This window comes from Schistocerca piceifrons, chromosome 3 (assembly GCF_021461385.2).
Source record: "Schistocerca piceifrons isolate TAMUIC-IGC-003096 chromosome 3, iqSchPice1.1, whole genome shotgun sequence".
NCBI lineage: Eukaryota > Metazoa > Arthropoda > Insecta > Orthoptera > Acrididae > Schistocerca > Schistocerca piceifrons.
The window spans coordinates 770,579,257-770,604,830 of record NC_060140.1 but is presented as its reverse complement, the minus strand read 5'-3'; the positions used below and the strand labels follow the sequence as shown (position 1 = coordinate 770,604,830).

The 25,574-nt window shown below is 38.5% G+C and overlaps 1 protein-coding gene across 1 annotated transcript in view; it reads right to left on the bottom strand.

Moving 5' to 3' along the window:
- The window catches only part of LOC124788468 (ATP-binding cassette sub-family G member 1), a 522,704-nt gene that overhangs the window by 19,328 nt on the left and 477,802 nt on the right, over positions 1 to 25,574 (bottom strand). The window contains exons 9-10 of the mRNA XM_047255738.1: positions 10,286 to 10,454; positions 4,849 to 4,949 (exon numbers count right to left, since the gene is read on the bottom strand). Of these exons, the coding sequence (XP_047111694.1) occupies positions 4,849 to 4,949; positions 10,286 to 10,454 (270 nt within the window). The remainder of the gene's footprint in view (positions 1 to 4,848; positions 4,950 to 10,285; positions 10,455 to 25,574) is intronic.

Genomic DNA, 25,574 nt, shown 5'->3' with positions numbered 1-25,574 from the left:
TATATATCGCCCAGATGATTGTATTCCAGTCAGGGCCAATGCAAAAGATACTCATGCAGAATAACTGAGTATGTCTGGCTACAATTTTTTTCTGATGACTCTGGTTTTCTGATGACTCTGATTCTCAAAGGGGATAATAAAGTCATAACATCATGCAGCTATGGGTTTTTCAAAGTATTGCAAAGAAGCTGAGAGGTACAGGGAAAGGAAATCTTCCCTCTTTAACATTTCACTTTTCACTATCTTCTACAGTAAACTTTTGCGAATCAAAAGGGCCAAGAAGAAAAACTTATATGATATGTACCAGCACATCCTAGCTGAAAAACAGTATTTCTCTAAGCAACTGTCAAGTGAATTTAACAAAAACAATCAGTCCAGATCACAAATGATGTTCATTTATTGGGTAACCAGTTTCAGTCATAGGAAGTCCATCTTCAGGCCAGCATGTATGAAATTGACAAAGTAGGCCAGGAATAATACAACTATTCACCTTATATATGGTGTGCCAGGAGGAAAGGAGGAATGGTCGGTATTCAGGAACATGGCAGGAACAATCAATTTAAGCAAAAAGTCTAGCAAACATGGCCTCTAACTGCATACCTTAAGAGCTGTGAGCACTTTATCATCATCGAACTATGAAACAAATCTCTTCTAATGTAAGCTCTTTACTTTCCATATTTTGAGAGGTGGCAGTATGGACCAAAACAAGAAAACAATATTCAGTCAACATAGGCTTAAACTGCATACCTCAGAGGTATGAGCACTTGTTCATCTTAGCTACTGTGAAACACTTCTCTTCCACTAAACAAGTACTCATAGGTCTTAAGGTATGCATTTTAGAGTCCATCTTTACTAGACATTTTTTCTTGTTTTGGCCTATACTGCTTCCTCCAAAAATATGGAAAGCAAATAGCTTGCAGTAAAAGAGGTTTTTTTCACAGTATCAAAGGTGAAGATGAAGATGAAGAAGTGCTCTTTCATTATACATTTTAAAGCCCATTTTACTGGACTTTTTTTGCTTCAAATGGTTGTTTCTGTTATGTCCTTGAATATTGGCCATTCTCCTGGGACAAATTGTATAGTGTTAAGTAAGCAACACAATTACAAAATAAAAGTGCAAGATGTATACACCTATTGGTGACACATGGAGCTGATATGCAGAGCCATTATATGCTCTAACACAGTGGTACTAGCTAACAGGCACCTCCTAGCATGTACAATGCCTCCAGGCATCACCAATGGGTAATATACATCCTGTAATTTTATTTTATAGCTGTGATACTTACTTAATGCTTATAAGGTGAATAACTGAATTTTTCCTGGCCTGCTTCATTAATTTAACACTTTTATATTTGTCTGAAGATTATCTTTCTATGACTGAAGCTGGTTACCAAAAAAATAAACACAATTTGTGAACTAGACTGGTTGCTTTTGTTAAATTATGAGAAAAGATAACTGCTATTGCAGTTATGAATTTCAAATTATTCACAAGTGTATAGTGGATTTGGATATGTGTTTGGTTAAACCTATTGACTGATTGATTGAGGACTGAAAACATAATGCTGAAGTACATGTTTAGCACAATTACAACAGTGATGGTGTTAAATTTTACAGTATCTTCTGCTGCTGCTTGTACAAATTTTTATTCCAAAAGACATAATACATATAATTTATTTCTATAATTCGTATCTACAATCACAAAAATTGTCATCATATGATCACTTTCAATCCATAGTGACAATCTTATTATCTGTTTAAAATATAATATCCTACCAGGTTTTGAACAGATCTGAACATGGTCACTGTGGGCCAACGTCTATAGTCTGACACCAATCTTTGTGATCATAGACTTGAATTAAAGAAAAATTCTATATATCCTGTATTACTATTTTTATTTGAGACTATGTCACAGCTTGTAAAATATTGTGTGTTTTGACCTGTTTTGCTGTATTTTCTGAAAATGAGATTTCTATTTCTGTAATGAGTAACACTGAAACCTCTATGTGTTTCAGCAGTACAATGTTTTAACTGCATAGATACAAAGTTTTTCATCCAATAAAATTAAAATAATCATATTCTTTCGAAGTTATGTAAGAAATGGAATAATAATTGTTGCTAAAAATATGCAGACTGGCATTTTACCTCATATATACTGCCTGTATCAAGAAAGCCAAAATAGGTAGGCATCAGTTGTTTGGTCTCCTCTAAAATTTGCCTTTTGTTAGGTACAGTGTTATTTAGGTGAATGGTTCAGTTGTCAATTTATCTGATATGAACAAATGATGAGGGAACAGTGCTACTGAGTGTGGGGTCCAGTATAATTTAAATGTGAAGCAAAATGTCAAAATGTTAAAAATGTTAAAAAAATAATACTACAATAGGAAAGACTGCAAATACACCTAATAAATATATATTTAGGTGGAAACTTAGAAGCCATGTGAAATGGGGTATAAATAAATAAATTAAATGAAAAATTAATACCAAACTGTTGTGTTGGCAGAAGAGCCAACACCGTGTTACTAGAGGAGGCCGAAATGCACGCGTTTTAGCTCACGCAGGCTGGCGTGAGGAGGGAAGAACTATACTGACGTGAGGTCTGGAACATGACAAGGAATTAGAATTCAGAAAGCGGACATAATTCGTTTGATACTTAACTTTAATCCATTAATGATGAACATCGCTCTTGACAATACATGATTCACAATATTGTCTGTTCAGAATTCATTCTAATTACTGAATATGGCGCCTTGCTAGGTTGTAGATGACGTAGCTGAAGGCTATGCTACACTGTCGTTTCTGCAAATGAGAGCGTATGTAGGTAGTGAACCATCGCTAGCAATGTCGGCTGTACAACTGGGGCGAGTGCTAGGGAGTCTCTCGACTAGACCTGCCGTGTGGCGGTACTTGGTCTGCAATCACTGATAGTGGCGACACGCGGGTCCAACATATACTAACGGACTGGGGCCAATTTAAAGGCTACCACCTAGCAAGTGTGGTGTCTGGCGGTGACACCACACAAACTATGTAATCAAAAAATACTTCTTACAAGAGTATGACAGTGCATAGTCTCAGTATCATCAGCTTATTAGTGCTGTGAATTTGACCTGAAGATGGTTGCAAGGAACGGCTGAAATTGATTATAGTGTAACTAGCTTCTGATTTGATCTCTTCATCTCAGACTTGCACTTTCAACTAGTATCATCTGTAATTTGATCTGGATAATACAATATCTGTCTTCCTCTGTAGGACCCTGTAGTACCATTCTGTGATGTCATAGCAGATGCATTATTATCCTGTCCCTTGTTGTAGGTAGTGTTTTCCACATATTCTGTCTTTCACCGATTCTACTGGGTACTCCTCTTGTCCTATCTCATCAACCCGCTTAATTTCCAACATCCTTCAGTAGCACTGTATGTCAAATGTTTTGACTCTTTTCTTCCCACTTTTTACAACAGTATTCTGTATATGTATTAACATACTGAAAAATGAAATTACTCAAATAATATTTTTTTTATGTTGTTCTACTTTATCAAGTATTTCTGCTTCAACTTATGTAGTTCCTTACTTTCACTTTTATGTTTCTGCACTAATATCTACCTGTAATCTTCAACACCACAATCTACAATTGTTGCTGAGTCAAGTTTTGTGTTTACACTATCATATACTTGTTTCATGATGTATATATCACTGTTATTGCTATGGTTAAAAAACTTGGATCACACTCAGTGCTCAGTGCTCACCACCAGAAGTTAAGAGTTGGTGAATTTAGCTATAAATAGCTATAGAGACACCTTATAGCTGTATAACAACATTATGAAAGGATAAATTGCTACTCACCACATAGAATAGCCATTGACTTACAGACAGGTACAATGAAAAGGATGCTACCAGTATTCAGCTGTAGGACTAAGTCCTTCATCAGATGTAGGAAACACACACATTCACTGAACACAACTCATGCACTCATGAGAACTGCCATCTCTATGCCCAATTACAACTGCATATGGGGCAAGCACCAATGTTTGCTGGGGTGGATAATGGGGGTTCAGAAGAGGTGTGGGCCAGGGAAGAGCAAGTATAGCAGGGTGTTGGGAGTAGATGCTAGTGCTATCTGTGAGAACATGCAGGGATGTGGTGGGGACAGGTTAGGGATTCTAGGTGCAGCATTGGGAGGCTGTACTGGTGGGTGGGTGGATGGGAGAAGAGAGAATAGAGAAGTAAAAAGGACTATGCAAGTGTGTTTGTGGGATAGCACACACACATTCTATCTCACCGATGCTCCTGCATAATCCTTTTCCCTTCTCTACTACTCTTCCTCTTTGCGGTGAGTAGCAATCTACATTTTGTTGTTATTCCTTCCTGGATTTTCCATTTTTATAGCTGTATGATCAGCTTCATTTTTTCTTAGTAAGTTTAAAGTACTGAATGCATATTGTGGCTGAAAATCAAGTAAGATCTATTCAATTTAAGTACAGACATAATGAAAACAAGGAAAGAGAAAGTGAAAAAGGAAATCATCTGAATAGACATTTAACATGTTGATTACTTGCTCTTCAATATTACTACATGAAATAGTGTTATTTACAAGTACTTTAATGTCTTATTATGTATCATGGCAATTGTAATTAAAGCATGGAAACCACAAAATTGGGAAAAGTAATTGCTCACCTGCAGATGACTGATGGGTGATACATAGACACTTACAAGATCACATGTGTTATGCCCCACTCATCAGTCATCTGCAGATGAATGGCTGAATGCTTAATTTTTTATTCTATTAAACTTAGTTGAAATATGCAAGGTTTTTATTATAGAATACATTTAAATGAAACAAAAACTTTGTCTTACCACAGACGGTAAACTAATTAGTTGAAGTGCCATATAGTATGGGTGAAGACTGTACCAGCCATTTAAGTGCTCCTTCATCACTAGCTTTGCCTCAATGGGAACTGTTAAAATACAAACAGCATGTATAAGAACTAAGGTGTACTAAAAATGTCAGCTGAATTACCTATTATGTCAATATACAATGAAATACACAATGTGGCTTAAGATCTCTTGGTAGCCACGCAACTTTAAGTTATGCATATAAGGATATATAATGGGAAACACCATGCATCATTGTAGTAGACATGATTGTAGGTTAGAATAATATGAATCAGATATGACTATGATGACAAGTTAGATACATAATTGGTACCAGAGTTGAAGTCTTTCATCAACATACGTGTGTGAGACGTGGTGAGTCAGATGGACATGTGCTCTGACAGATAGGTGGTAACTACCTGGCCACATCTCACCAACACTCACTATAGTGTACTGAATGCTGACTCTAGTACCTATACAATAGCCCAGTGCTTTATTCCTGCTTACATTTCTGGAGTTTAGGAAATAGAATGTTTGCATCAGCTGTGTGATTTATTCCTTATTTTCTGTTGGTGTCAACTGTAGTGACCATCTTCACCGGAAGAAGAAAAGCTGTACATAAGCTGCAACTGAAACTGGTAGAAAATAAAGCATAAATTATACAGCAGATGACAAATACGCATTCTTCAAATACCTGACAGCTGAATGAAGTCTCGTCATTAAACAGGTAAATTCATGGACTTGCTAATTGGTTTTACAGATTTTGGCTCACAACAACTTTGGATTTATATTAGTTTCTCATTTAAACACCATTTCTTTATCATATGGCACATGGAAGAAAATGTGTCCCATTACTTAAAAGTATAACATGTACAAGATGTAGGCCATTAAAATGCATGTAAAACATAACAATAATGTAACTAACAATTGATGATGATAATAATAATAACAAAACTACCATAAAGTTCAAAGGCAGACATCTAAGTTGTTAATACAATCAACTGTATTTGTGAAGCATATTAGCACATGTACTTTGGTTGAGCCTGATGTTGTTAATTGTTGACAACATCTTATTTCATAGTTCAAACCAGCAACTTGGTAGTTACACATATTGTGGTCTAAAGTTCCTGTTGGTCTGCTTGGGTTCATACCTGTCTCCACTTATTTATTGGTTTGAAATCAGTGGTTATCATGTTTTCAGCTGTTTGTATATCAGACATTTCCAAATGTAGTCTATTCCATCATATATCATTGATATCCATATTTGAATCTTATTGAACTTTTTGATTAGCTACCATTAATACAAAGTTGACTCTTGATTTGATGAAGGTCTTGTTAATGGTGTTGCTGATATAATTAGTGATAAGAAAATGAAAACGATCAACTTTACATTGGCACATCATAAGAGAAGGAAGTTAAGTGCTTACAAGCATCAATGATCTTGTTACTCCAAGATACTACAGTGACTGGAAAATGTTTATTTGGGGAGGAGAGGTTGAGAAAATTTATAAGACTCCAAAAAAAGTCAGTGACGTGCAAAAATTAGCAACTTATTAATTCACAGAAATTTGAATATTTGCTCTTATCAAAACATAAAAATGTAATATTCTTTGACTGCATTAACAATGAGACACAGCTGGAATCAGTTAACTCATAAAAACACCTGTTTGTAACAATTTGTGGTGTATGAACTGGAATGATTCCATATGTCCAATGATAAATATAACGGGTGCCATATTTTGATTCATTGCTAGGATGCTGGGAAAATGGGGTCAGTTCATAAATTATATTGCTTTCAGAACATTCATGTGACTTATCCCAGATTTTGACTACCTCTTGTCATGTCCTGAAATGAGGAATGCCATACCCACTATCCTTCCCACCCCTCCCATGTTGGTATTCTGCTGCCCACCAAAACTACACAATATCCTTGTCCATTCCTACATTACCCCTACTCCCAATCCCTTGCCTCATCGCACATTTCCTCTAATAGTCCTGGATGCAAACAAGACCTGTCCCATACGTACTTCCACCACCACTTATTCCAGTCCAGTCACAAGCATCACCTGTCTCATCAAAGGCAGGCTACCTGTGAAACCAGTCATGTGATGTACAAACTAAGCTGCAACCACTGGGCTGCATTCTAAGTGCAAATGACAACCAACAAGCTGTCTGCTACATGAATGGCCACTGACAATCTGCAGTCAAGAAACAGTTGGACCACTCTGTTGCTGAGCACATCACCTGACATGATGTTTTTCATTTCAATAACTTATAATTATCTTGTGTCATCTGGATCCTTCCCAAAAACACCATCTTTCTGAACTGCACAGGTGGGAACTCTCCCTGCAGTATATCCTACATTCCTGTAACCCTCCTGGCCTCAACCTTCATTACACATTGTCCTTACCCTTCTAGCCCCTTCCCTGCTCCCTTTCCAGCAATACACAGCCCTCTATTCCACCAACACACCCTCAGTCTTTTTCCTTCTCTTCTTTCTGCTACCCCCGCCCCCCTTCACCCCTTCCCGCACCTGACCCTCCCCCCACCTGCCCCCCCTCCTCCCCACCCCCATGCTCTCTGTCTAACCTCCTAACTGATCCTAACTGCCCTCACACTCTCACTACCTCATCCCTATATTTTCCAAGCAGCATTTTACCGTCCCCTCTTCCATCATGCACTGCTGCTCACAGTCCGGCCTCAGTAGCCAGATACTGTGGTCATAAACTGGACTAAAGGGGATTCTGAGCATATATGGAAAAAGACAGTGTGAATGGTTTGTCTGATCTGTGGAAGAGCATCATGGAAATGATGAAAATCCTGAGTTTGTAGATGCTAGAAGATAAATGGCAGCCAGCTTACGAAATTCCAAGAAAGTATTAATTGGATAATCTAGGAATATACCAGCCCCCTAACACTCACACAGGCACACTAAAGACAAGATTAGACTAATTACATAGGTATTTAAGCAATCATTCACGTCACACTCCCCATGCAAATGGAATGGGAAGAAACTCTTTACTGGTACAGCGGTAAGTATCCTCTGCTATAAATTTCACAGTGCTTTGCAAATCACATATGTAAATGACCTATGCATCATCTCGCCACCTCCTAATTGATCCAATCACTTGTATGAGTCATTACTGGGAATCATTGAAACCTACTGCAGAACATGGTGTGCCACACAATACCAGGCCGTCTGGATACTGCCTGAACATTATAGGCCTACTGGATGGAACCTAAAGCAGATATAGAAAAATATTCTTTTCCTGCCACCCACCAACATGTGAACACACATTGATTATTGTTATGGCTACTTATTTTACTCATACTTCTTGTTCTTGTTAAGATGGCGACGCATATAGATGTGGTAGTAAATCGGTCCATAAATTGCGAGTATTTAGCGTCAATAAGGTGCAAGTTATGCAACAAAATCGTATCAAGTGGCATTAGAATTTGTTCAGTGTTGCATATTTGGTATCATTCGCAGTGCTTCGTGAAAATAAGTCAAGAAAACATCTCGTGTACGTGTGGAACAAAGTGTAACGGACGTCTGGCAGCGAGTGAAATGTGCCGCGCAAATCGTGAAATCATAGTACTCGAATCACTGCAGAAAGAACTGAAAGCCACAAGGGAACATGCTCTGTTGTTGGCTTGTATGGCTTTAGGAAAAACCTGTCAACCATTGATGCCATAGACAATGTTGTTAAATACATCCATCAAGTATTTGAAGATAAATGCTTTGCCCAAGTGACTTTTTGTGACCTAAGCAAAGCCTTTGACTGTGTAGAACATACACTACTACTCGAAAAAATGGACTTTTACAGTGTTAAAGGTAACAGCCTTAAGCTATTAAGATCATATTTACAAAACCGTAAGCAAGCCGTCTGTGTTGGGAAAGAAATGTCCAGTATAGAACAAGTTGAGGTAGGTGTTCCGCAAGGATCTGTGCTGGGCCCTTTCCTTTTCCTAATAATGATAAATGACCTGCCATCATTTATCAAATCCAGAACAGTACTCTATGCTGATGATACAACATTTATGAACAGCAGTAATGATCTTAATAGCCTTAAAACATGTGTTACAGAGACAAGTGAGCAAGCTTCACTCTGGTTTAAAGCAAATGGGTTCTTGCTTAATGAAAGCAAAACCCAGCAGATGGTATTTAGTTTAAAAGACAAGTTTCCATCAGATGATCCTAGTTGTGTTAAATTTTTGGGGGTATATTTGGATGATAAACTTTCTTGGAATCCACATATTAAGTATATTAGCGGTAAATTGTCTAGGATAATCTATTTTTTAAGGCGATTAATGCACTGTGTACCTAAAAATTATGTATCGTACTACTCATTTTTCCAAAGCATCATATCCTATGGCATTATTTTATGGGGAAACTCCACTTGTGTGCATGATATACTATTGCTGCAAAAGAAAGCTATTAGTATAATTACAGGCTCACCATACAAGGCTCATTGTAAACCTTTGTTTACTCAACAAAAAATCATGACTGTAATAAACCTATATATTTATTATGTTTTAATCTACACAAAAAAGAACTTACCTAAAGTAAAACGAAGGGCAAATATACATTGGTACAGCACTAGGACAAACAGCTCTATCTATACGCCCTACCACAGACTGTCAAAATCAGTTAACAGTTATGAACTTATGGGCCACAAATTATTTAACAAACTTCCACAAGGTATACAAAATTTACCAGAGCAACAATACAAACAAACACTTTATGACTGGTAAGTTGTAAACCCATTCTACAATGTAAAGGATTTCATGACCTGTGATATTAACTTCCACAAGGTATACAAAATTTACCAGAGAAACAATACAAACAAACACTTTATGACTGGTTAGTTGTAAACCCATTCTACAGTGTAAAGGATTTCATGACCTGTGATATTAAACTGTAAAGTTCTTAACAATTCTGTCCTTCTATAGCATGTACTGTACTGTACTGTATTATATGTATGACTTTGTCTATTGCTGTAATGGCTTAAAGACAATAAAATTATTATTATTATTATAATTATTATAATTATTATTATTATAATTTATATTTGTCCTCTTTCATTCTCTCTCCATTTCTTACCATTTTTCCTTCGACCCATTTCTTTGTTTTTGTCATGTTAGTCTCATTTGCACAAATTTTCTTTTCCTTTAAGCTGTAACTGTTCTTTCTGTAATTATAAACTTCTTGTCTTTTCAGATCTCACTTCTTATTGGCTTTTCATCACAAACTGCCATATCACCTGGACACACTGTGTCCTTCTATACATATTTAAATGTGGCTTTCCCATTACATACTTGCGAAGTGTAAAGTGAAACTTTGAATAACAACTTACTAATGAGATCTGCAAGAAAAATAATAACAATGAAGAAACCTAAAATATCAGTTTATACTTACATATTATAGCTTGCACCATACACCATGTATAAGTGTGGAAAAGAATAACTGCTACACAGAATTTCAAATGCTCAAACATAAGGCTGCCGTCATTGGCCCGTCTGAAGAATACCAGTCCAAGGAGGAGAGCACACATCAAATGGTGAAATACCTGTATTGTGATGGCTACCTGAAACAAGTGGTTGGCAATATGAGGTAAATGTACTCATACTTTTTAGTCTAGATACAAAACATAGGTGACAGTATTGAACTACTGTTAGCAGATATTGTGTGGACACTTTATCATAGCAGTTTTACATAGGTAGGGGTGTATTTTTAAATATTATTGGTTAAGATATCAGTATAAGTCATGCCTTTAATATGTTGTTTATGGCACTTCCAATATCACCAAGCAATTGCAGTAGCTAGATAATCTTCAACTCCAAAGCTTGCTATTGTTAATATTAATAAGAAACCACCACAGCTCAACTGATACATATTTATTATATCATGACCCATCTCATTTGGAAGATCATCCATCATCAGACTATATGCAATTGGACAAAACAACAATTAGGATGAAAGCTATATTAACTTATGCATATAGATGACATACAACCCACACTGCCAACAGTCTTCATAACAAACCCCTAAAGTGTGGTTCCAATACCATTACCAGCACTTGGAAGTGTAGTTATATAATGGTAAAGGCAAAGTGTGGACATGACTACTATATAAACACTCACTCAATGTCCTGGTAGAAGCATGGTGAGTAGTGAGTGCAGCCAGCTTAGCATGCTGTCTACAGGCTAGTGTACAGTCTATACATTAAACTGTACAAACAAGGTCACTTCATAAGAGAAATACACTCATAAACATACAAGTATAATCCATAAAAATCATTACAAATAAAGATGATAATCTTAATTACAAGAATGCCATTCAAGTGTAAAAGGTATCTCACAGTTGTTCAAATGATTTGCAAACATTTATACAAACAGAAGGAGACAAAGCAATCCTGCACAATAAAGAGGAACAAATGTCAATTCTTACACACAGTTGTATCATTAGACAGATGATACAGTAAGTGACTGACTTATTGTGCATAATTGTTATGTAATTCTGTTGTTTATTGCATTTTTGCAAATGGTTTGAATAACTATGTGGCTTCTTTTACACTTTATTGTCAATCCTGAGATTAAGGTTATTGTCTTCATTTGTAATGTTTATGAATTCCACAGTTGATATGTCATACTCAACAGATGCCAACCAGTATGTTTGTGTGTGCACATCTCTTGTGGAGTGGCCCTATGTGGACAGTCTATTGTACACAACATGCCAAGTTGGCTGCACTCACTACTTACTGTGCTTCTATCATGCCATTGACTGAGTATGTATATGGTTGTCATGTTATAGAATTTGTCTTTATCATTATGTAAGATAACTAGATTTTTTTAAGTAATGATACCAACGTAACACTGTGCTGATTTGTTATGAAGGCTGTTGGCAGTGTGTGTTGCAAACCACTTATATATGTAAGTTACTATAGTTTCTATCCTAATTTTTGTTTGTTTGTTTGTTTGTTAAACTGCAGGTAAGCTGATGATGCTCTTCTGAACAATACTGGGTGTGACATAATAAACATGTATTGACACAGTTATAGTGATTTCTTATTGACATTAAATTGCAGTAGCTATTCTCAGTTGTTTTGTGTACACTGATTTGCTTTTTTATGTTGCTTGTTCTATTTTCTCATTGTTGCTCCAAGTACATCATGGTATTAGAGTATGACTCCCACAATACCTACAACAATCGGTGATCACTTTCACCGTGTGGCAGTTCTGTTTCAAGGATGCACAAATCATGGATGCAGCCTGCCAGGCTATGAGAAGGAAATGGCACTTGTTCTACAGCAGCACTCATCTCCTCATGGGTAAGTCCATGTATATTTACATTTGCAGCCTTCATCACCAAGTGTCTGCATTACCATATGGCTACATGATTCAGTTCTCTTCAGAATGTTGGAAGCTTTTCCAAAATAACTTGTGGACACACTCTGCACTGGACTCTTTTCATAATAAGATGGGACTGAAGCAGAGAGAAGGTCACAATTTAACACATCAATGACAACAAAGCATTGGCTTGGCTGAAGGAGGACTGGGGAAAGAGATCAGATGTCTTCCCTAGCTAAGAAAGCATTCTAGCATTTAGGTTAGATAATTTAAAGGTAAATAATAGTAACTGGGAAATACTTCCTCCTGTTCTGCAACATTTTACACACAATTCATAATTTTTCACATGATCAGCAAGCTGGAACATGACCAAACAAATACAATTTTGCAGAGTGTTAGGAATTGTTTCCTACTGAATATTAACGTATTCTATCAAGTGCTGATGGAATATTCAGTTAAGTAATTAAAAGATTTCACAAGGTTTTTTAATTGAATTACCAAATGAATTTTAATCAAGGTTCTCTACAATATGAATAAAATAATGCCTGAACAAAAGTGTCACCTCACTTAGTGGATAGACCTGAAGACAGATGACCATTGAAATTGAGACTGGAGGAGTGATGGGAAGAGATTAGAAAATAATCTCTCTCCCTAACATGAAGGCCTTTAAAACAAAATAAATTTTGGGTGTAGAATGCAATAAATTTTAATGGAAGGTGAATACTGAAGGCAGACAAGGCAAATGATCAATAATAGCCCATAAATCTTTAAAATGTTTCCCACACTTTTCTCTCCATTGCTTGAAACAGAGGTCAAGTTTTTACCTAGGCCAATGGCTGACCTAATTTCATTATATTACAATAAAGCGAAACAACTTAAAAACAGTCACAAAGAATTTGTCTACTACAAGTATCACTAACTTGGGGTTTCTTTCATTGGAGGAAGCAGCAGTGTGGCATACTGTACAGTGCCTAGCAGGACATCATAAGCTTGTTATTCAAAAAATCTTTGGGGGAGTGAGGATCAAGCAGAACTGTTATGCTGTGTGTGTGACTGCAAGTATTTCTGACAGACATCCACCTGACAACCCTTTCTGCAGTACCTTCCAACCCACAACAGTCAGAGAGCAGACTTTACACCAAAATGATGTCAGAATCTGTGCACAGTGGCAGATGCCACATGGCAGGCAAAGACATCACAGTGTGTTGGAGCAGTGCATTCTCTGAAGCTTCTCCATTCACTGCCACTTCATCTCCAGAAAATGATAACAACACGCATTCCCAGTCAGATGTGGCTGCAATTAACTAGAACACCCAGCAACCATAAAGTGAAGTTTCTGATGTGGTTGGTGGCACAGCACATGACACAGACCCCTGGTGTGTGAGCATTGATGATTTACGTGATGAGACATTGATAAAGATCTTCTCTCACAAGTGTTTCAGACAGCTATCAGATTGGTTACAGAAAGTATTTTATCTTTGAAGAAGACTGTCCAAGATTAGGAGTTATATGGTGACAAGGAATACCTTATCAGTTCTTGCACAACTGACCAGGAAGCAATACGGACCTTCTGTGAAGCCCCAAAATAGCATAAAGTATGCATGTGGCACAATGCCAGACCCTGGATCTTCCACACGCTCTACAACAAATCCCAGAGAACCTCAGAGCTGCACCTGCATGCCATTCAGAAACTCAGCTATGAGGTGCTAAATAACTTGGTTAATAAATGCTTCACAATACAGATATTGAATATATCAAAAGAACTCTTGAATTATGATAAATGTTCAGAGGCATTGTCACATCTAGAACACCTCTGTGTGCTGTAGCTGGCAGCATATCCCGATGTAAAGCATCATATGTGGTGACCTCCTGTGCTGTGACCTTTGAGTGATAGATGCTCACAACAAGCCAAGACTGAATTTGGGTGTATGTATGTCAATATGGAGGATCTAAGGTACTTTCTGAATGCCAAGAGGAACACCCTAAGCCCATCCACATGAAAGGCAATGGCTGGAAAAAGGTGTGTCCTTCCATTGCTGGCAGTCTGTGCTAACATTGACACATCACAACTTAACTACCTCAACATAGTCTGTGATGAAGTGAAGGAGGCGTTTACTACACAGGGAAACATGAAGAACTTGTAGGAATTTATGATGTCTATCACTGTATAAGCACTGCTTGGCACAGCTGCTCTGGCTTTTAGGGCCACTGGGCTGCTGGAACTGAGATTTCTGTATCTGTGGTGTGGACTGGGCCTGGAAAATCACAAGTAATTGCCATCAGCTGTGGGTGCCCTGCTTTGCAGGAACTCATTGTCAGGGATGCTGAGCTGCTATCTGATGCTGCCTTCTCTCCTGAGGGATATTGTACCAAATTCTATCCACCTGGTGTGTTAGATCATCAAAATCCAGAACTGGTTGGAGGGCCTTGCCATGATGCTCCAAACATTATCAGTTGGAGAGAGATCCAGTGACCTCTGTAAAGGGACACCGTTTTTACTTTTCGTTAACAGAAGTAGTCAAAACCAGAACTAATTTTCGAATTTTGGACAGATCAGTATTATATCAACTGTTTATCTGAAAAATTTTGTATAATTGTATACACAATATATTATTTTTCACATTAAAAACTATGAAATTGAATTAATTTACTTTCATTGTTACAATCAACATGTACTAGCTCTGTATGTACAGTTAAAATTATTTTTTTTAGAAACATTTCAAATTGCAAAACATTTGGCACACTCAAAATTTCTATTGTTAATTAACAATCTGATACCATTTGTAATGTTTATTTCTGGATTCATTTCTAAATTAATAGAAATTAATTTGTCAAGAAAATTTTCTTATTACTGCAGAGTGAGGAAGTAGTAGTGGGCATGCCTCTGATGTGATCAGATGTGTTTTTGTATTCTGGAAGAACAACATACTTTTGGCTTTGTTAAAGTGAAAATCCAAAACACAATGTGATATAGTAAATAGTGAAGCAAATAAACATAAAAAAAAATCTGCACAGGCATTCATCAAATTTATTTATGTCAGTTGGGACATGAGAATCTAAAATGTGAAAATTTCAGCTTCAAGAATCAGACCCCTAGCCATGAAGAACTGGAGACAACTATGAGAAAAGAAGATAAGTAAAAATATTATTGTAAATCTTCTTCCTCTCATATTTTTTAAAAAGACTTTACCATCAAAAATAGTAGAGACAACAACAAAAGAGGGAGAGGTAGATTACAAGTAGTGGCATTGTCCAGGATCAGTTGACTAATAATGAAGTTTTGTCTGTTGCAGGAAGAAAGTACTTTATTGCATTTACCATTCATGTATGAATGAATTTCCAATGACATAAGGACAGAAAACTGAGGGCTGCCCAACAAGCAAATTATATCAACAGTGATGATGAACTACCAACAATGACCGACAGGATAGAATGAAAGACGACTTTGCAACTACAAGCAGGGACATAAAAAAGGAAAGATAAGTACAAACAATTCGTGAAGTTAATTTGTTTGTGGACTTGTGTGCTTGTTAACAAAATGCATAGGGACAAGGGTAGGAGTGAGGCAGAAGGGTAAGCCGTAGGATCCAGTCAGGACTTTTCTGAGCTGAGTGAAATTGTAGTCAGCAAAGAAACAGGAAAAACTGATATTTTGCAGTTAATTTTTAGAAAAATAGTGGAAACAAAGACAGATAACAATAGTAAATAAGACGAAGCGTAAGATCAAGTAGACCAACTTAGTAATCAAGTTTCAGAGCTAAAAAATGGTTTGTCAGAGGGGTTAAAAAGTGTGAATGAAAAAGTTGATGTTTTAGAAAATAGATTTATTGTTTTGGAAAATGAGTTGATAGCTGAGTCAGTGAGACAATCAAAAAATGTTGATGATGTCAGAGTTGAGCAGAAGGCCATAGCAGAAAAATGGAACTAAACATCACCAGTTTAAACCAACAAATTTTAAATGTTGAAAACAGTATGCAAACAAATGTGATTGTTTTAGATAAAAAAATTCAGTAGTTTAGGAAAATTGCATCCTCAAAAGTCTGTGTGCAAACAATGGTATTACATGGTCAAACACTCCTATCAAAAGTTCTCCATCAGACAATTTATGTCCAGTGGATTTTCTGCACCACTGTAGACATAGTTTTGTGTCAGGCACGAATGACAACCAAAAAACTAAATTTCTTAAAAGATTTCTTGAAGGCAAAGCTCTACCATGGGTAATTTAAGTCAGTGGGAAAAATATCAAAGTTTTGAGAAAAGTTTTTAAATGAATTTTGGTTCGAAGCTGAACACGAGAGAATCAAAAGTGAATTTTCCAATGGTCCTAATTATAGGAATAGAGATGGTACTTTGAAAGAGTTTTGTAAGAACCACCTTAAAAATTTAAAACGCCTTCACAAACCATATGACGAAATGACGAAATTTCAATTGCACGATAAGTCACACAGATTTTAAGGCCGTAAATTCAACTAAATACTTAGGGATTACAATTACAAATAACCTAAATTGGAATGATCACATTCATAATATTGTGGGTAGAGCAAACGAAAGACAGCGATTCATTGGCAGAGCACTTAGAAGGTGCAACGGGTCTACTAAAGAGACTACGTATGCCAAGCTTGTCCCCCATTTTCTGGAGTATTGCTGTGCAGTGTGGGATCTGCATCAGGTGGGACTGATGGATGACATCAAAAAAGGCCAAACAAGGGTGGCTCGTTTTGTACTATTGTAAAATAGATGAGATAGTGCCACAGACATGATATGTGAATTGGAGTGGCAGTCATTAAAACAAAGGCTTTTTTTGTTGCAAAGGGATCTTCCCAAGAAATTTCAATCTCCAGTTTTCTCCTCTGATTGCAGAACATTCTGTTGGCACCCACCTACGTAGAATCATCACAATAAAATAAGAGAAATCTGGGCTCGCAGAGAATAATTTAAGTGCTCATTTTTCCTGCACGCCGTTTGAGAGTGGAACAGTAGAGAGACACCTTCAAGGTGGTTCATTAAACCCTCTGCCAGGCACTTAATTGCAAATAGCAGAGTAATCATGTAGATGCAGACCTTGATTGATGCACTTAAAAGGAGATTACCAGAAAGGTTGCAGTGGGATTTAATACACAGATCTAACAACTGTCTTGAACAATTTTTATGATATATTGGCAGGCTGGATAGCGCAATAGAAAGAAGTTTACAGTACCATAATAATTGGAATGATAGTTTCTCACAACAGGAGTAATCACAGAAACAGAGATAACAGTAACTTCTATCAGGATCAAAGTGTCAATAGAGAGAGAAATTTTGAACATCAGCAAGATATGAATATTAGGGATAACCATGGAAATTGTAATAGAAGAAACAATCATGGAAGTAGCTACCCAGGAAATGGCAGTTTGCCTCAGTGAAGATCCAAAATTTTGGGTCGAGGAAATACAAGAAGCACAGGACCCCCAAGTTACACTTGCAATTAGACAATAATAACAGTGTTCATGATATGGCATATGTATCTGAAATTGAACAGAAGGAATATCAGATTTCTCATTTATGTTTTGATCAAAAGTTTTGGGATACTATATTTAATTATGGTGATACAGATGCTAATCACAAACCAGGATGTGAGAGTAGTGAGAATTTTGATGTGGTATGTACTAATGATTTCTTAGAAAATAGTGTTATTGGTGTATGTAAATCAGGTGATGACTGTATTGGATCTGAACCGGGTGATATTTTTGATGTAGATGTAAATGAGAGCTGTGAAATAACTGAGGTTGGTAAGTCTGACACTGGTGGCTTATGGCAAATGAATGTAGGTGAGGTAAGTGACTTTGATGGAGATGAAACTTGTATTGTTAGTGATGTTGTTGATGAGGTAATTTTGGAGGAATATGATGATGAGTATCAGGTATTTGTGGAATTTAAGAACAATGAAGTCTCAGAGTTATTTGTGAATGATGCAGGCAAGTGATGTATGTGATATTGTAAGTGAGAGTCATGGAATACCAGATCATTTAAAACAGTTTTTCATTAATGTCATGCAGAGTAATGATCAAAACAGTAAAGGTGAGTTATCTGTGAGCCTAGAGAATAAAGGTGAAAACTTACTGAAGTTTGTTTGGGAACAGGTTGATGATACCATAGATAAATGTGCATTTTGGAATAAGTTCACTACGATTAGCCAGAATTTGTATCCAAATTGATGGAATGGAGTAAAAGAAGATCTAAGCAGTTAGTGTAATTTTGACAGTAACGTGTTTTGTGTTCCTTCTGTAGCAAGTGATGTCAGTTGTGCCATAGAACCCATTCATTGTGTCCAATCTTTTCCTGACAAGATGAGTAACCAAAGTAATGTTAAGATATCAGTAAAGTTGATAAAACCTAGTGAAGACAGTGTGGATTTAGTATTTGATGAAATTGAAAGTGATCTTTTGAATGAAATTGCTCAAAACAGAGAAGATGATGCAGATTCTGGTTGTCCTTACATTAAGATTAAGATTGATTAGTGGGAAGGTAATTGTTTGATTGGCACAGGTAGCCAAATTTGTGGTATATCTGAACAGTTAAGAGACAAGATCAAGTATAGTAAGAATTTTGTGAAATGCCCATTGTAGGCGTAGAGATAAGAGGAGCTACAGGTAAGCAAAGCAGATTGCTAAAATCTCAAGTACTGTTAACTTTTAGTATAAAAGACAAGTCCTTTGAACATGAATGCATAATGATCCCTAGTATGGAAGAAAATATACACTATGTTTGCAAATTCATAGGAAGTAAGCTATTTGTTGAAATGTGTGATGAAAATTCTAGGGAGGAAACTGAAAGATGAGGGTGGATCCGCTCCCACACTGCTGTATGGCTGTATTCTTGCTGGTCCAGTCGACTTACAACAGATCATAGGTGCTGCATAATGTACTTAAACATCTGTCAACTACTGTGAAGAATTCATGGAACTATTTGTTTAGAAAAATCATTACAGGCATGGATAGTGTTATTCCACACAAAAAGTATGTTTTTTCAAGTAGGGGATTAACTTCCCAATTCATTATGTAACTTTAAATCAGCATGTATTTTTTTATCAATTGTAAATGAATCTTCTAGGTCTCTATGTACATAGGTTAGTTTGTTGAACAATTAGGAAATAGTGTGGAAGACATTTATGGGTATAAACAGTATAAAAAGATGTATACATTTCTGATTTCATACACTTATTTTGGTCCTCAAGCTACTTGATTATGTCATCATTCAAAGCTATTTATGACACTGATTACCTGTATTTATCCTGAGTACTGCAACATTGTATCTCATTGGAACCTGAGTTGTGGGCAAACTCATGCTTAACTCTGTTTTGTGTACCCCTGGTTGTGGCAACTATATATATATACATATATATATATATATATATATATATATATATATATATATATATATATCAATATAATGGAAGGAAACATTATATTTATATATATATATATATATATATATATATATATATATGTGTGTGTGTGTGTGTGTGTGTGTGTGTGTGTGTGTTGATTGAGGCTAGATGCTTCATATAATTATTCTTTACATGTGATTGAACTAATTGATATATGATTGTGAACTTTATTCATTTTGTTGTGTCAAAACATTTTTACTGGTTACAATGAAATGAACACCCTTAGCTGCTTACTGGCGTTGACATACGTCAACAGGTACAGATGAAAATGTGTGCCCCGACCGGGACCCGAACCCGAGATCTCCTGCTTACATGGCAGATGCTGTATCCATCTGAGCCACCGAGGACACAGAGGATAGCACGACTGCAGGGATTTATCTCTGGCACGCCTCCCGCGAAACCCACATTCCCAACGTATTGTCCCGCACTACATTCGTAGTGCCCCCGCCCATTATACTCATTACTCGCGGCGTGTTGCCGATTCCCGTAAGAGTTCGGGCGCTGTTTGTGCATCCGCACAGAAGAAGAAGATGGTCAAGTGGGCAGTGAGCCTTAACTATATATATACTAAGATGGTATCTGTTCTTTCGGACATGTCCGAAAGAACAGATACCATCTTAGTATATATATTTTTGTTGGTGTTTACCTGGTGTGGTTTGGTTTCATGGGTCAGTCCCCACATTGTAAGCTTAGGCCCTAATATTTTTTCATTATTTTCTCCACTTTTTGACATATGTGGTGTGCCACTTTTGGTTCAACACATTTTGGCAACGTGTTTATCAGTATATACTGATATCAGGCACCTGTCAGTCTCGATGGAGATCCACCCACCATCCTCACTGTTACTGATTCCAGTGTTACAAGAGTGGTGAAATTTTGTGAGCTGTCAGGCATCATCCCTAAATTGATGGGGAAGGGAGGCAGACCTTAATGCATTATAAACTGCTCTGCATTTGGGGTCAACTTTCGTTGCTGACATTTCGTCGGGGCAGTGATGATCATGATGTTGAGCGCCCTTCACCTAAAATCATGATGGTGATCATCAAAAACCATGACATTCTATTTGGTGACAAGTCAGACTATCAGAAACACTTTAGTTATATTGTACTGAATTTTAACGATGTTTGTACCCATGGGAGAGGACCACTAACATTGTGCATAATTTTTGGAGTGGCGTGATGAGTAAGTAAGACGGCATTGCTTGGCAACATCAAACTAGTTCTGGCTCCATATGTCACTAATATAATGACTTCTCACGTATTACTTAGACTGCAGATGCGTCCACTGCAAAACACATTTTGTGCCCTGTTTGTTGGGTTGAGATCTCCCCCTATTAAATGCATACAGAGTAACGTCAATGGTCAACGCAGCATCAGTGACTCTTCTGGGAAGAGTAACTATTAATTATAGCTCTTATTGAAATACCATCACAACATTGTGACAAATATGTTTCTGTTTCCCTGCCTGGACATTAAGAAGGACTGACTACTATTACAAGTGGTATTTAAAATTAACTTTCTCTTTCCCTTCTTTCTCAATGTCATGAGCATATCAGTCTTCAGTTTATATCGTTATTTGTGTGATGGTTGTGTTTGCCGTCGCCATAGCTGATGATTCCAACACGTTGCCGCATTTTTGTTAACAAGCAGTATATTCATCTGTCTTGGGTGAAACATACGAAATGTTAATGGGATCAGACATATCGACACAGATTGTTTAATATAATCTTTTAAGTGTCTCTGTACATATAAGTTTGAGGGTGCTACTACGAAAGCACTGGGTTCGCCTCGCGTTTGGTTGGCTTTTGGCATGTGACACTGCAGTGCTCTACAGCTGTGAAAAATACCAATTTTCGTCATGGTTCGGACTCTTTCGTAGTAATTATATGGGTATCAGTCCATGTAATGGATAACAGGAAGAAGATTTCAGTTCCAGTAGCATTGTGATGTTCAAATCAACTTTGTGTTGCTAATAGCCTCATCATTATGTACTGGATATGCAGTGTAAACATTTAAATGCGTATGGAGATCTCTTATCCTTATTTGCAATTTTCAAAATATGCGTATCCACAAAACAGGTCACAACTATCATCAAGCACTATCCTCGTATTGCAGCAAGGTTTCAGAGAAATCACGGACGACCTCACTGACGAAACAGTGTTTGTCATCCAGGAAAGGAGATGCTTAACAAACTCCAGTTTCAGACGCTACAGGAAAGGCTTTGCGTATCAGGGAGATGATTGTTAGTGAAATTCCGAGAGCTTTCGTTGCAGGAAGAACTGGACAACATATAATTCCTCCCACACATGTCTCGCAATAGACCACGACATGAAGATAAAAGAAATTAGAGCTTTTGCAGAGGTTTATAAACAATAGCTCTTCCCACGTCTATTCGGAAATGAGAAGGGAAATCGGGGAATTGATAATGATAGCGGAAGTACTCTCTACCACATCATGCAGAGTGTACATGGAAGAGTACATTTATTAACTAGGTATGGTACAGAGGTTGGATGGAAATGTGGAAACTCCAAAACACAACACATTACAGTGCCTAATAGAGAGTAGGAAACCCGTTAGCATTCAAAACAGCTTCCTGTCGTCTCGGAATGGTTAAATAATGGTCCTTTATGGTTTTTGAGGTAATCTTGTACCACTCTTCTCGCAAAGTTGCGGCAAGTGCAAGTAATGATGACGAAAGTGATCACGCAGCCTTCTCTCCAAAGTGTACAACAAATGCTCATTAATACTGAGATATGGGGCTGTGATGGTCAGGGAATATGCGAAAATACACCCTCGTGCTCACAAAACCGTACCTGGATGATGCGAACTGTATGAACAGGGGCTCTGCCGTCTTGGAAAACAGCATCACCACTGCGGAACATGCATTGTACCATGGAACTGACCTGATCAGCCAAAATGGTCACATAATCCTTGGCAGTAATATGTCCTTGCAGAGCAAACATGAGGCTCATCGAAAACCGCAATATGGCTGCCCAAATCATCACTGAACCATGTTTCACACCTGGACGTAAATTTAGCCAGAAATTGGAAACTGTATGAATCACCCAAATGACATTCGCCAATTTCTCCATAGTCCAGGTTTTATGGTTTTGGTATCACGTTTTCCTGTTACGGGCATTTGCACAAACAATTTGCCCATGTGCAAATTCATTTAGTTCAAAAATAATACAGTCTAAGAAAAAAGGAGAAAAATACACCATGAAGGGATTGTCCAAATGGGACGGAAATCGATACATGCGATGTACTTGCGCAGAGAAAGAAATGATTACAATTTCAGAAAAATTGGATGATTTATTCAAGAGCAAGAGCTTCACAAATGGAGCAAGTCAATAACGCGTTGGTCCATCTCTGACTCTGACGCAAGCAGTTATTCGGCTTTTAATTGATTGAAAGCCTCGTTGGATGTCCTTGTGTGAGTCATCGTGCCAAATTTCGTTCAGCAGGAGCGTTAGACCGTAAAACCCCAAATTCGTTGGAGGACTGTGCCCAAAATGCTCCAAATATTCTCAATAGGGAAGAGATCCGATGACCTTGCTGGGTAAGGTAGGGTTCGGCAAGCACGAAGAAAAGCAGCAGAAACTATCGCCATGTGAGGGCGGGCATTATCTTGCTAAAATGTAAGCCCAGAATGGCTTGCCAAACTGGACAAAAAAAGGGGCGTAGAGTATCGTCGACGTAGCACTGTGCTGTAAAGGTGATTTCGGCCTGGAATCTCACTGACTGAGGTAGAACTGTCTTCAGTGATGAGTCTCGCTTTGAACTGAGCCCCGATGACCAGCAAAGGCGTGTCTAGAGATGCCCCGGAGAACGATGGGATACCAACCTGACTATCCCTCGCCATATGGTCTGACAACCAGGAGTGATGACTGGGGTGCCATTCTTTTCATAGCAGGACCCCTGTGGCTGTCATCCGTGGCCTCCTTACAGCACATCGGTATATCGACGATATCTACACCCCATTTTATTGTCCTTCACGGCAAGCCATCCTGCGCTTACATTTCAGCAAGATAAAGTTTCTACTCCTGCCGTGCTTGCCAAACTCTACCTTAGACAGCGCTGTCACCGGATCTCTCTCAGGTTGAGAACGTTTGGAATATTATGGGCACATCCTTCCAGCCATTACAGGAGTTCAACAACTATACTCAGGAGACAATGGCAGCGCACCAGGCGTCCGTACTTCAAACGGCACATTAGCAGGCTACAGGGCATCATACACGATAAAATACAAACTCATAAAACACATCAGTGGAACCAAAAACTCGGAGGGCTGGACACCGCACGACCTGGCGTGTGGCAACTAGCCCGACACTTCACCATGGGGAAAATATACACCCCCACGCTTCAAGGGCCTGACATACCTGCATACTCAGCGGAAGAGAAAGCAGAGCTAATGGCCCGAACACTCGCAGCGTCATTCACACCGAACCTGGTACCGTCAGATCCAGTGTTCACACTTGCTACTGACCAAGAGGTTACACGCATTCTAGCCCAACCATCGCGCGACGACATTCGACATGCTAGCACAGCCGAAGTCTCCTGGGCTATAATGCATTCCGCTGCTAGGATAGCCCCTGGTCATGATGGCATTCAAAACCGTGTCCTCCAGGAGTTCACGGATAAAGCAACTGAGTACCTAACACACATAACGAATGTCATACTAAAACACCAACACTTCCCCGCCTTTTGGAAGACGGCCAAGGTCCTGATGTTCAGGAAGCCGGGGAAAGACCACAGCCTCCCACAAAATTACCGACCTATCAGCCTTCTGAGTTCGCTCAGTAAGATTGTTGAGAAGGTGATTCTCAAACGCATCACTAGGCACTGCATAACAAATGACATCCTGAGACCGGAGCAATTGCCGGCCGGTGTGGCCGTGCGGTTAAAGGCGCTTCAGTCTGGAACCGCGTGACCGCTCCGGTCGCAGATTCAAATCCTGCCTCGGGCATGGATGTGTGTGATGTCCTTAGGTTAGTTAGGTTTAAGTAGTTCTAAGTTCTAGGGGACTGATGACCACAGATGTTAAGTCCCATAGTGCTCAGAGCCATTTGAACCATTTTGAACCGGAGCAATTCGGCTTCAGGAATCACCACTCCACAACACAACAACTCCTACGGGTCGTTGAACATATAACATATGGCTTCAACATAAACTAAGCTACAGGGGCGGTGTTCCTGGGCATCGAAAAGGCTTTCGACCGTCTATGGCACAACGGCCTCATCCGCAAACTCAGCGACGCGGGATTCCCCGACGGGCTGCTGCGTCTAATACACTCATACCTCACAGACAGGAGTTTCAACACTGACGTGCAGGGAAAACAATCAACACGACACGGTATACACGCGGGAGTACCCCAGGGAAGCATCCTAGGGCCCCTACTGTTTAATCTCTACATAAACGATCTCCCAACCACACACAACACAACGATGGCAATCTACGCGGATGACACAGCCATCCTTGCGCAAGATTGGAAACCATCAAACATTACGTCACGCCTACAGACTGCACTCAGAGTGGTTGAGCCTTGGTTGGAGAAATGGCGTGTTAGAGTAAACGTCGACAAGTGCGAAGCCGTTCTGTTCACTAGAAGACCGAACCTACTGCGCAAACACCGCCACTGCAGACCAATAACTCTACATGCACGTCCAATACGTTTCCGCGGGAAAGTCAAATACCTCGGTGTCTGGCTGGACCGGAAATTACTCTGGGGGGACCACATACAACACATGACCAACCGAGCTAGCGCGAGGCTCAAACAGCTCTATCCTATGCTCAACAGGCGTAGCACACTGAACAGAAGGGTGTCGAGATCCATGTACATGACACTTATCCGACCCCTGAAGACGTACGCAGCTCCTGTCTGGGGATACGCTGCGCCTACACGCCTGCACCGTCTGCAGCTCATACAAAACAAA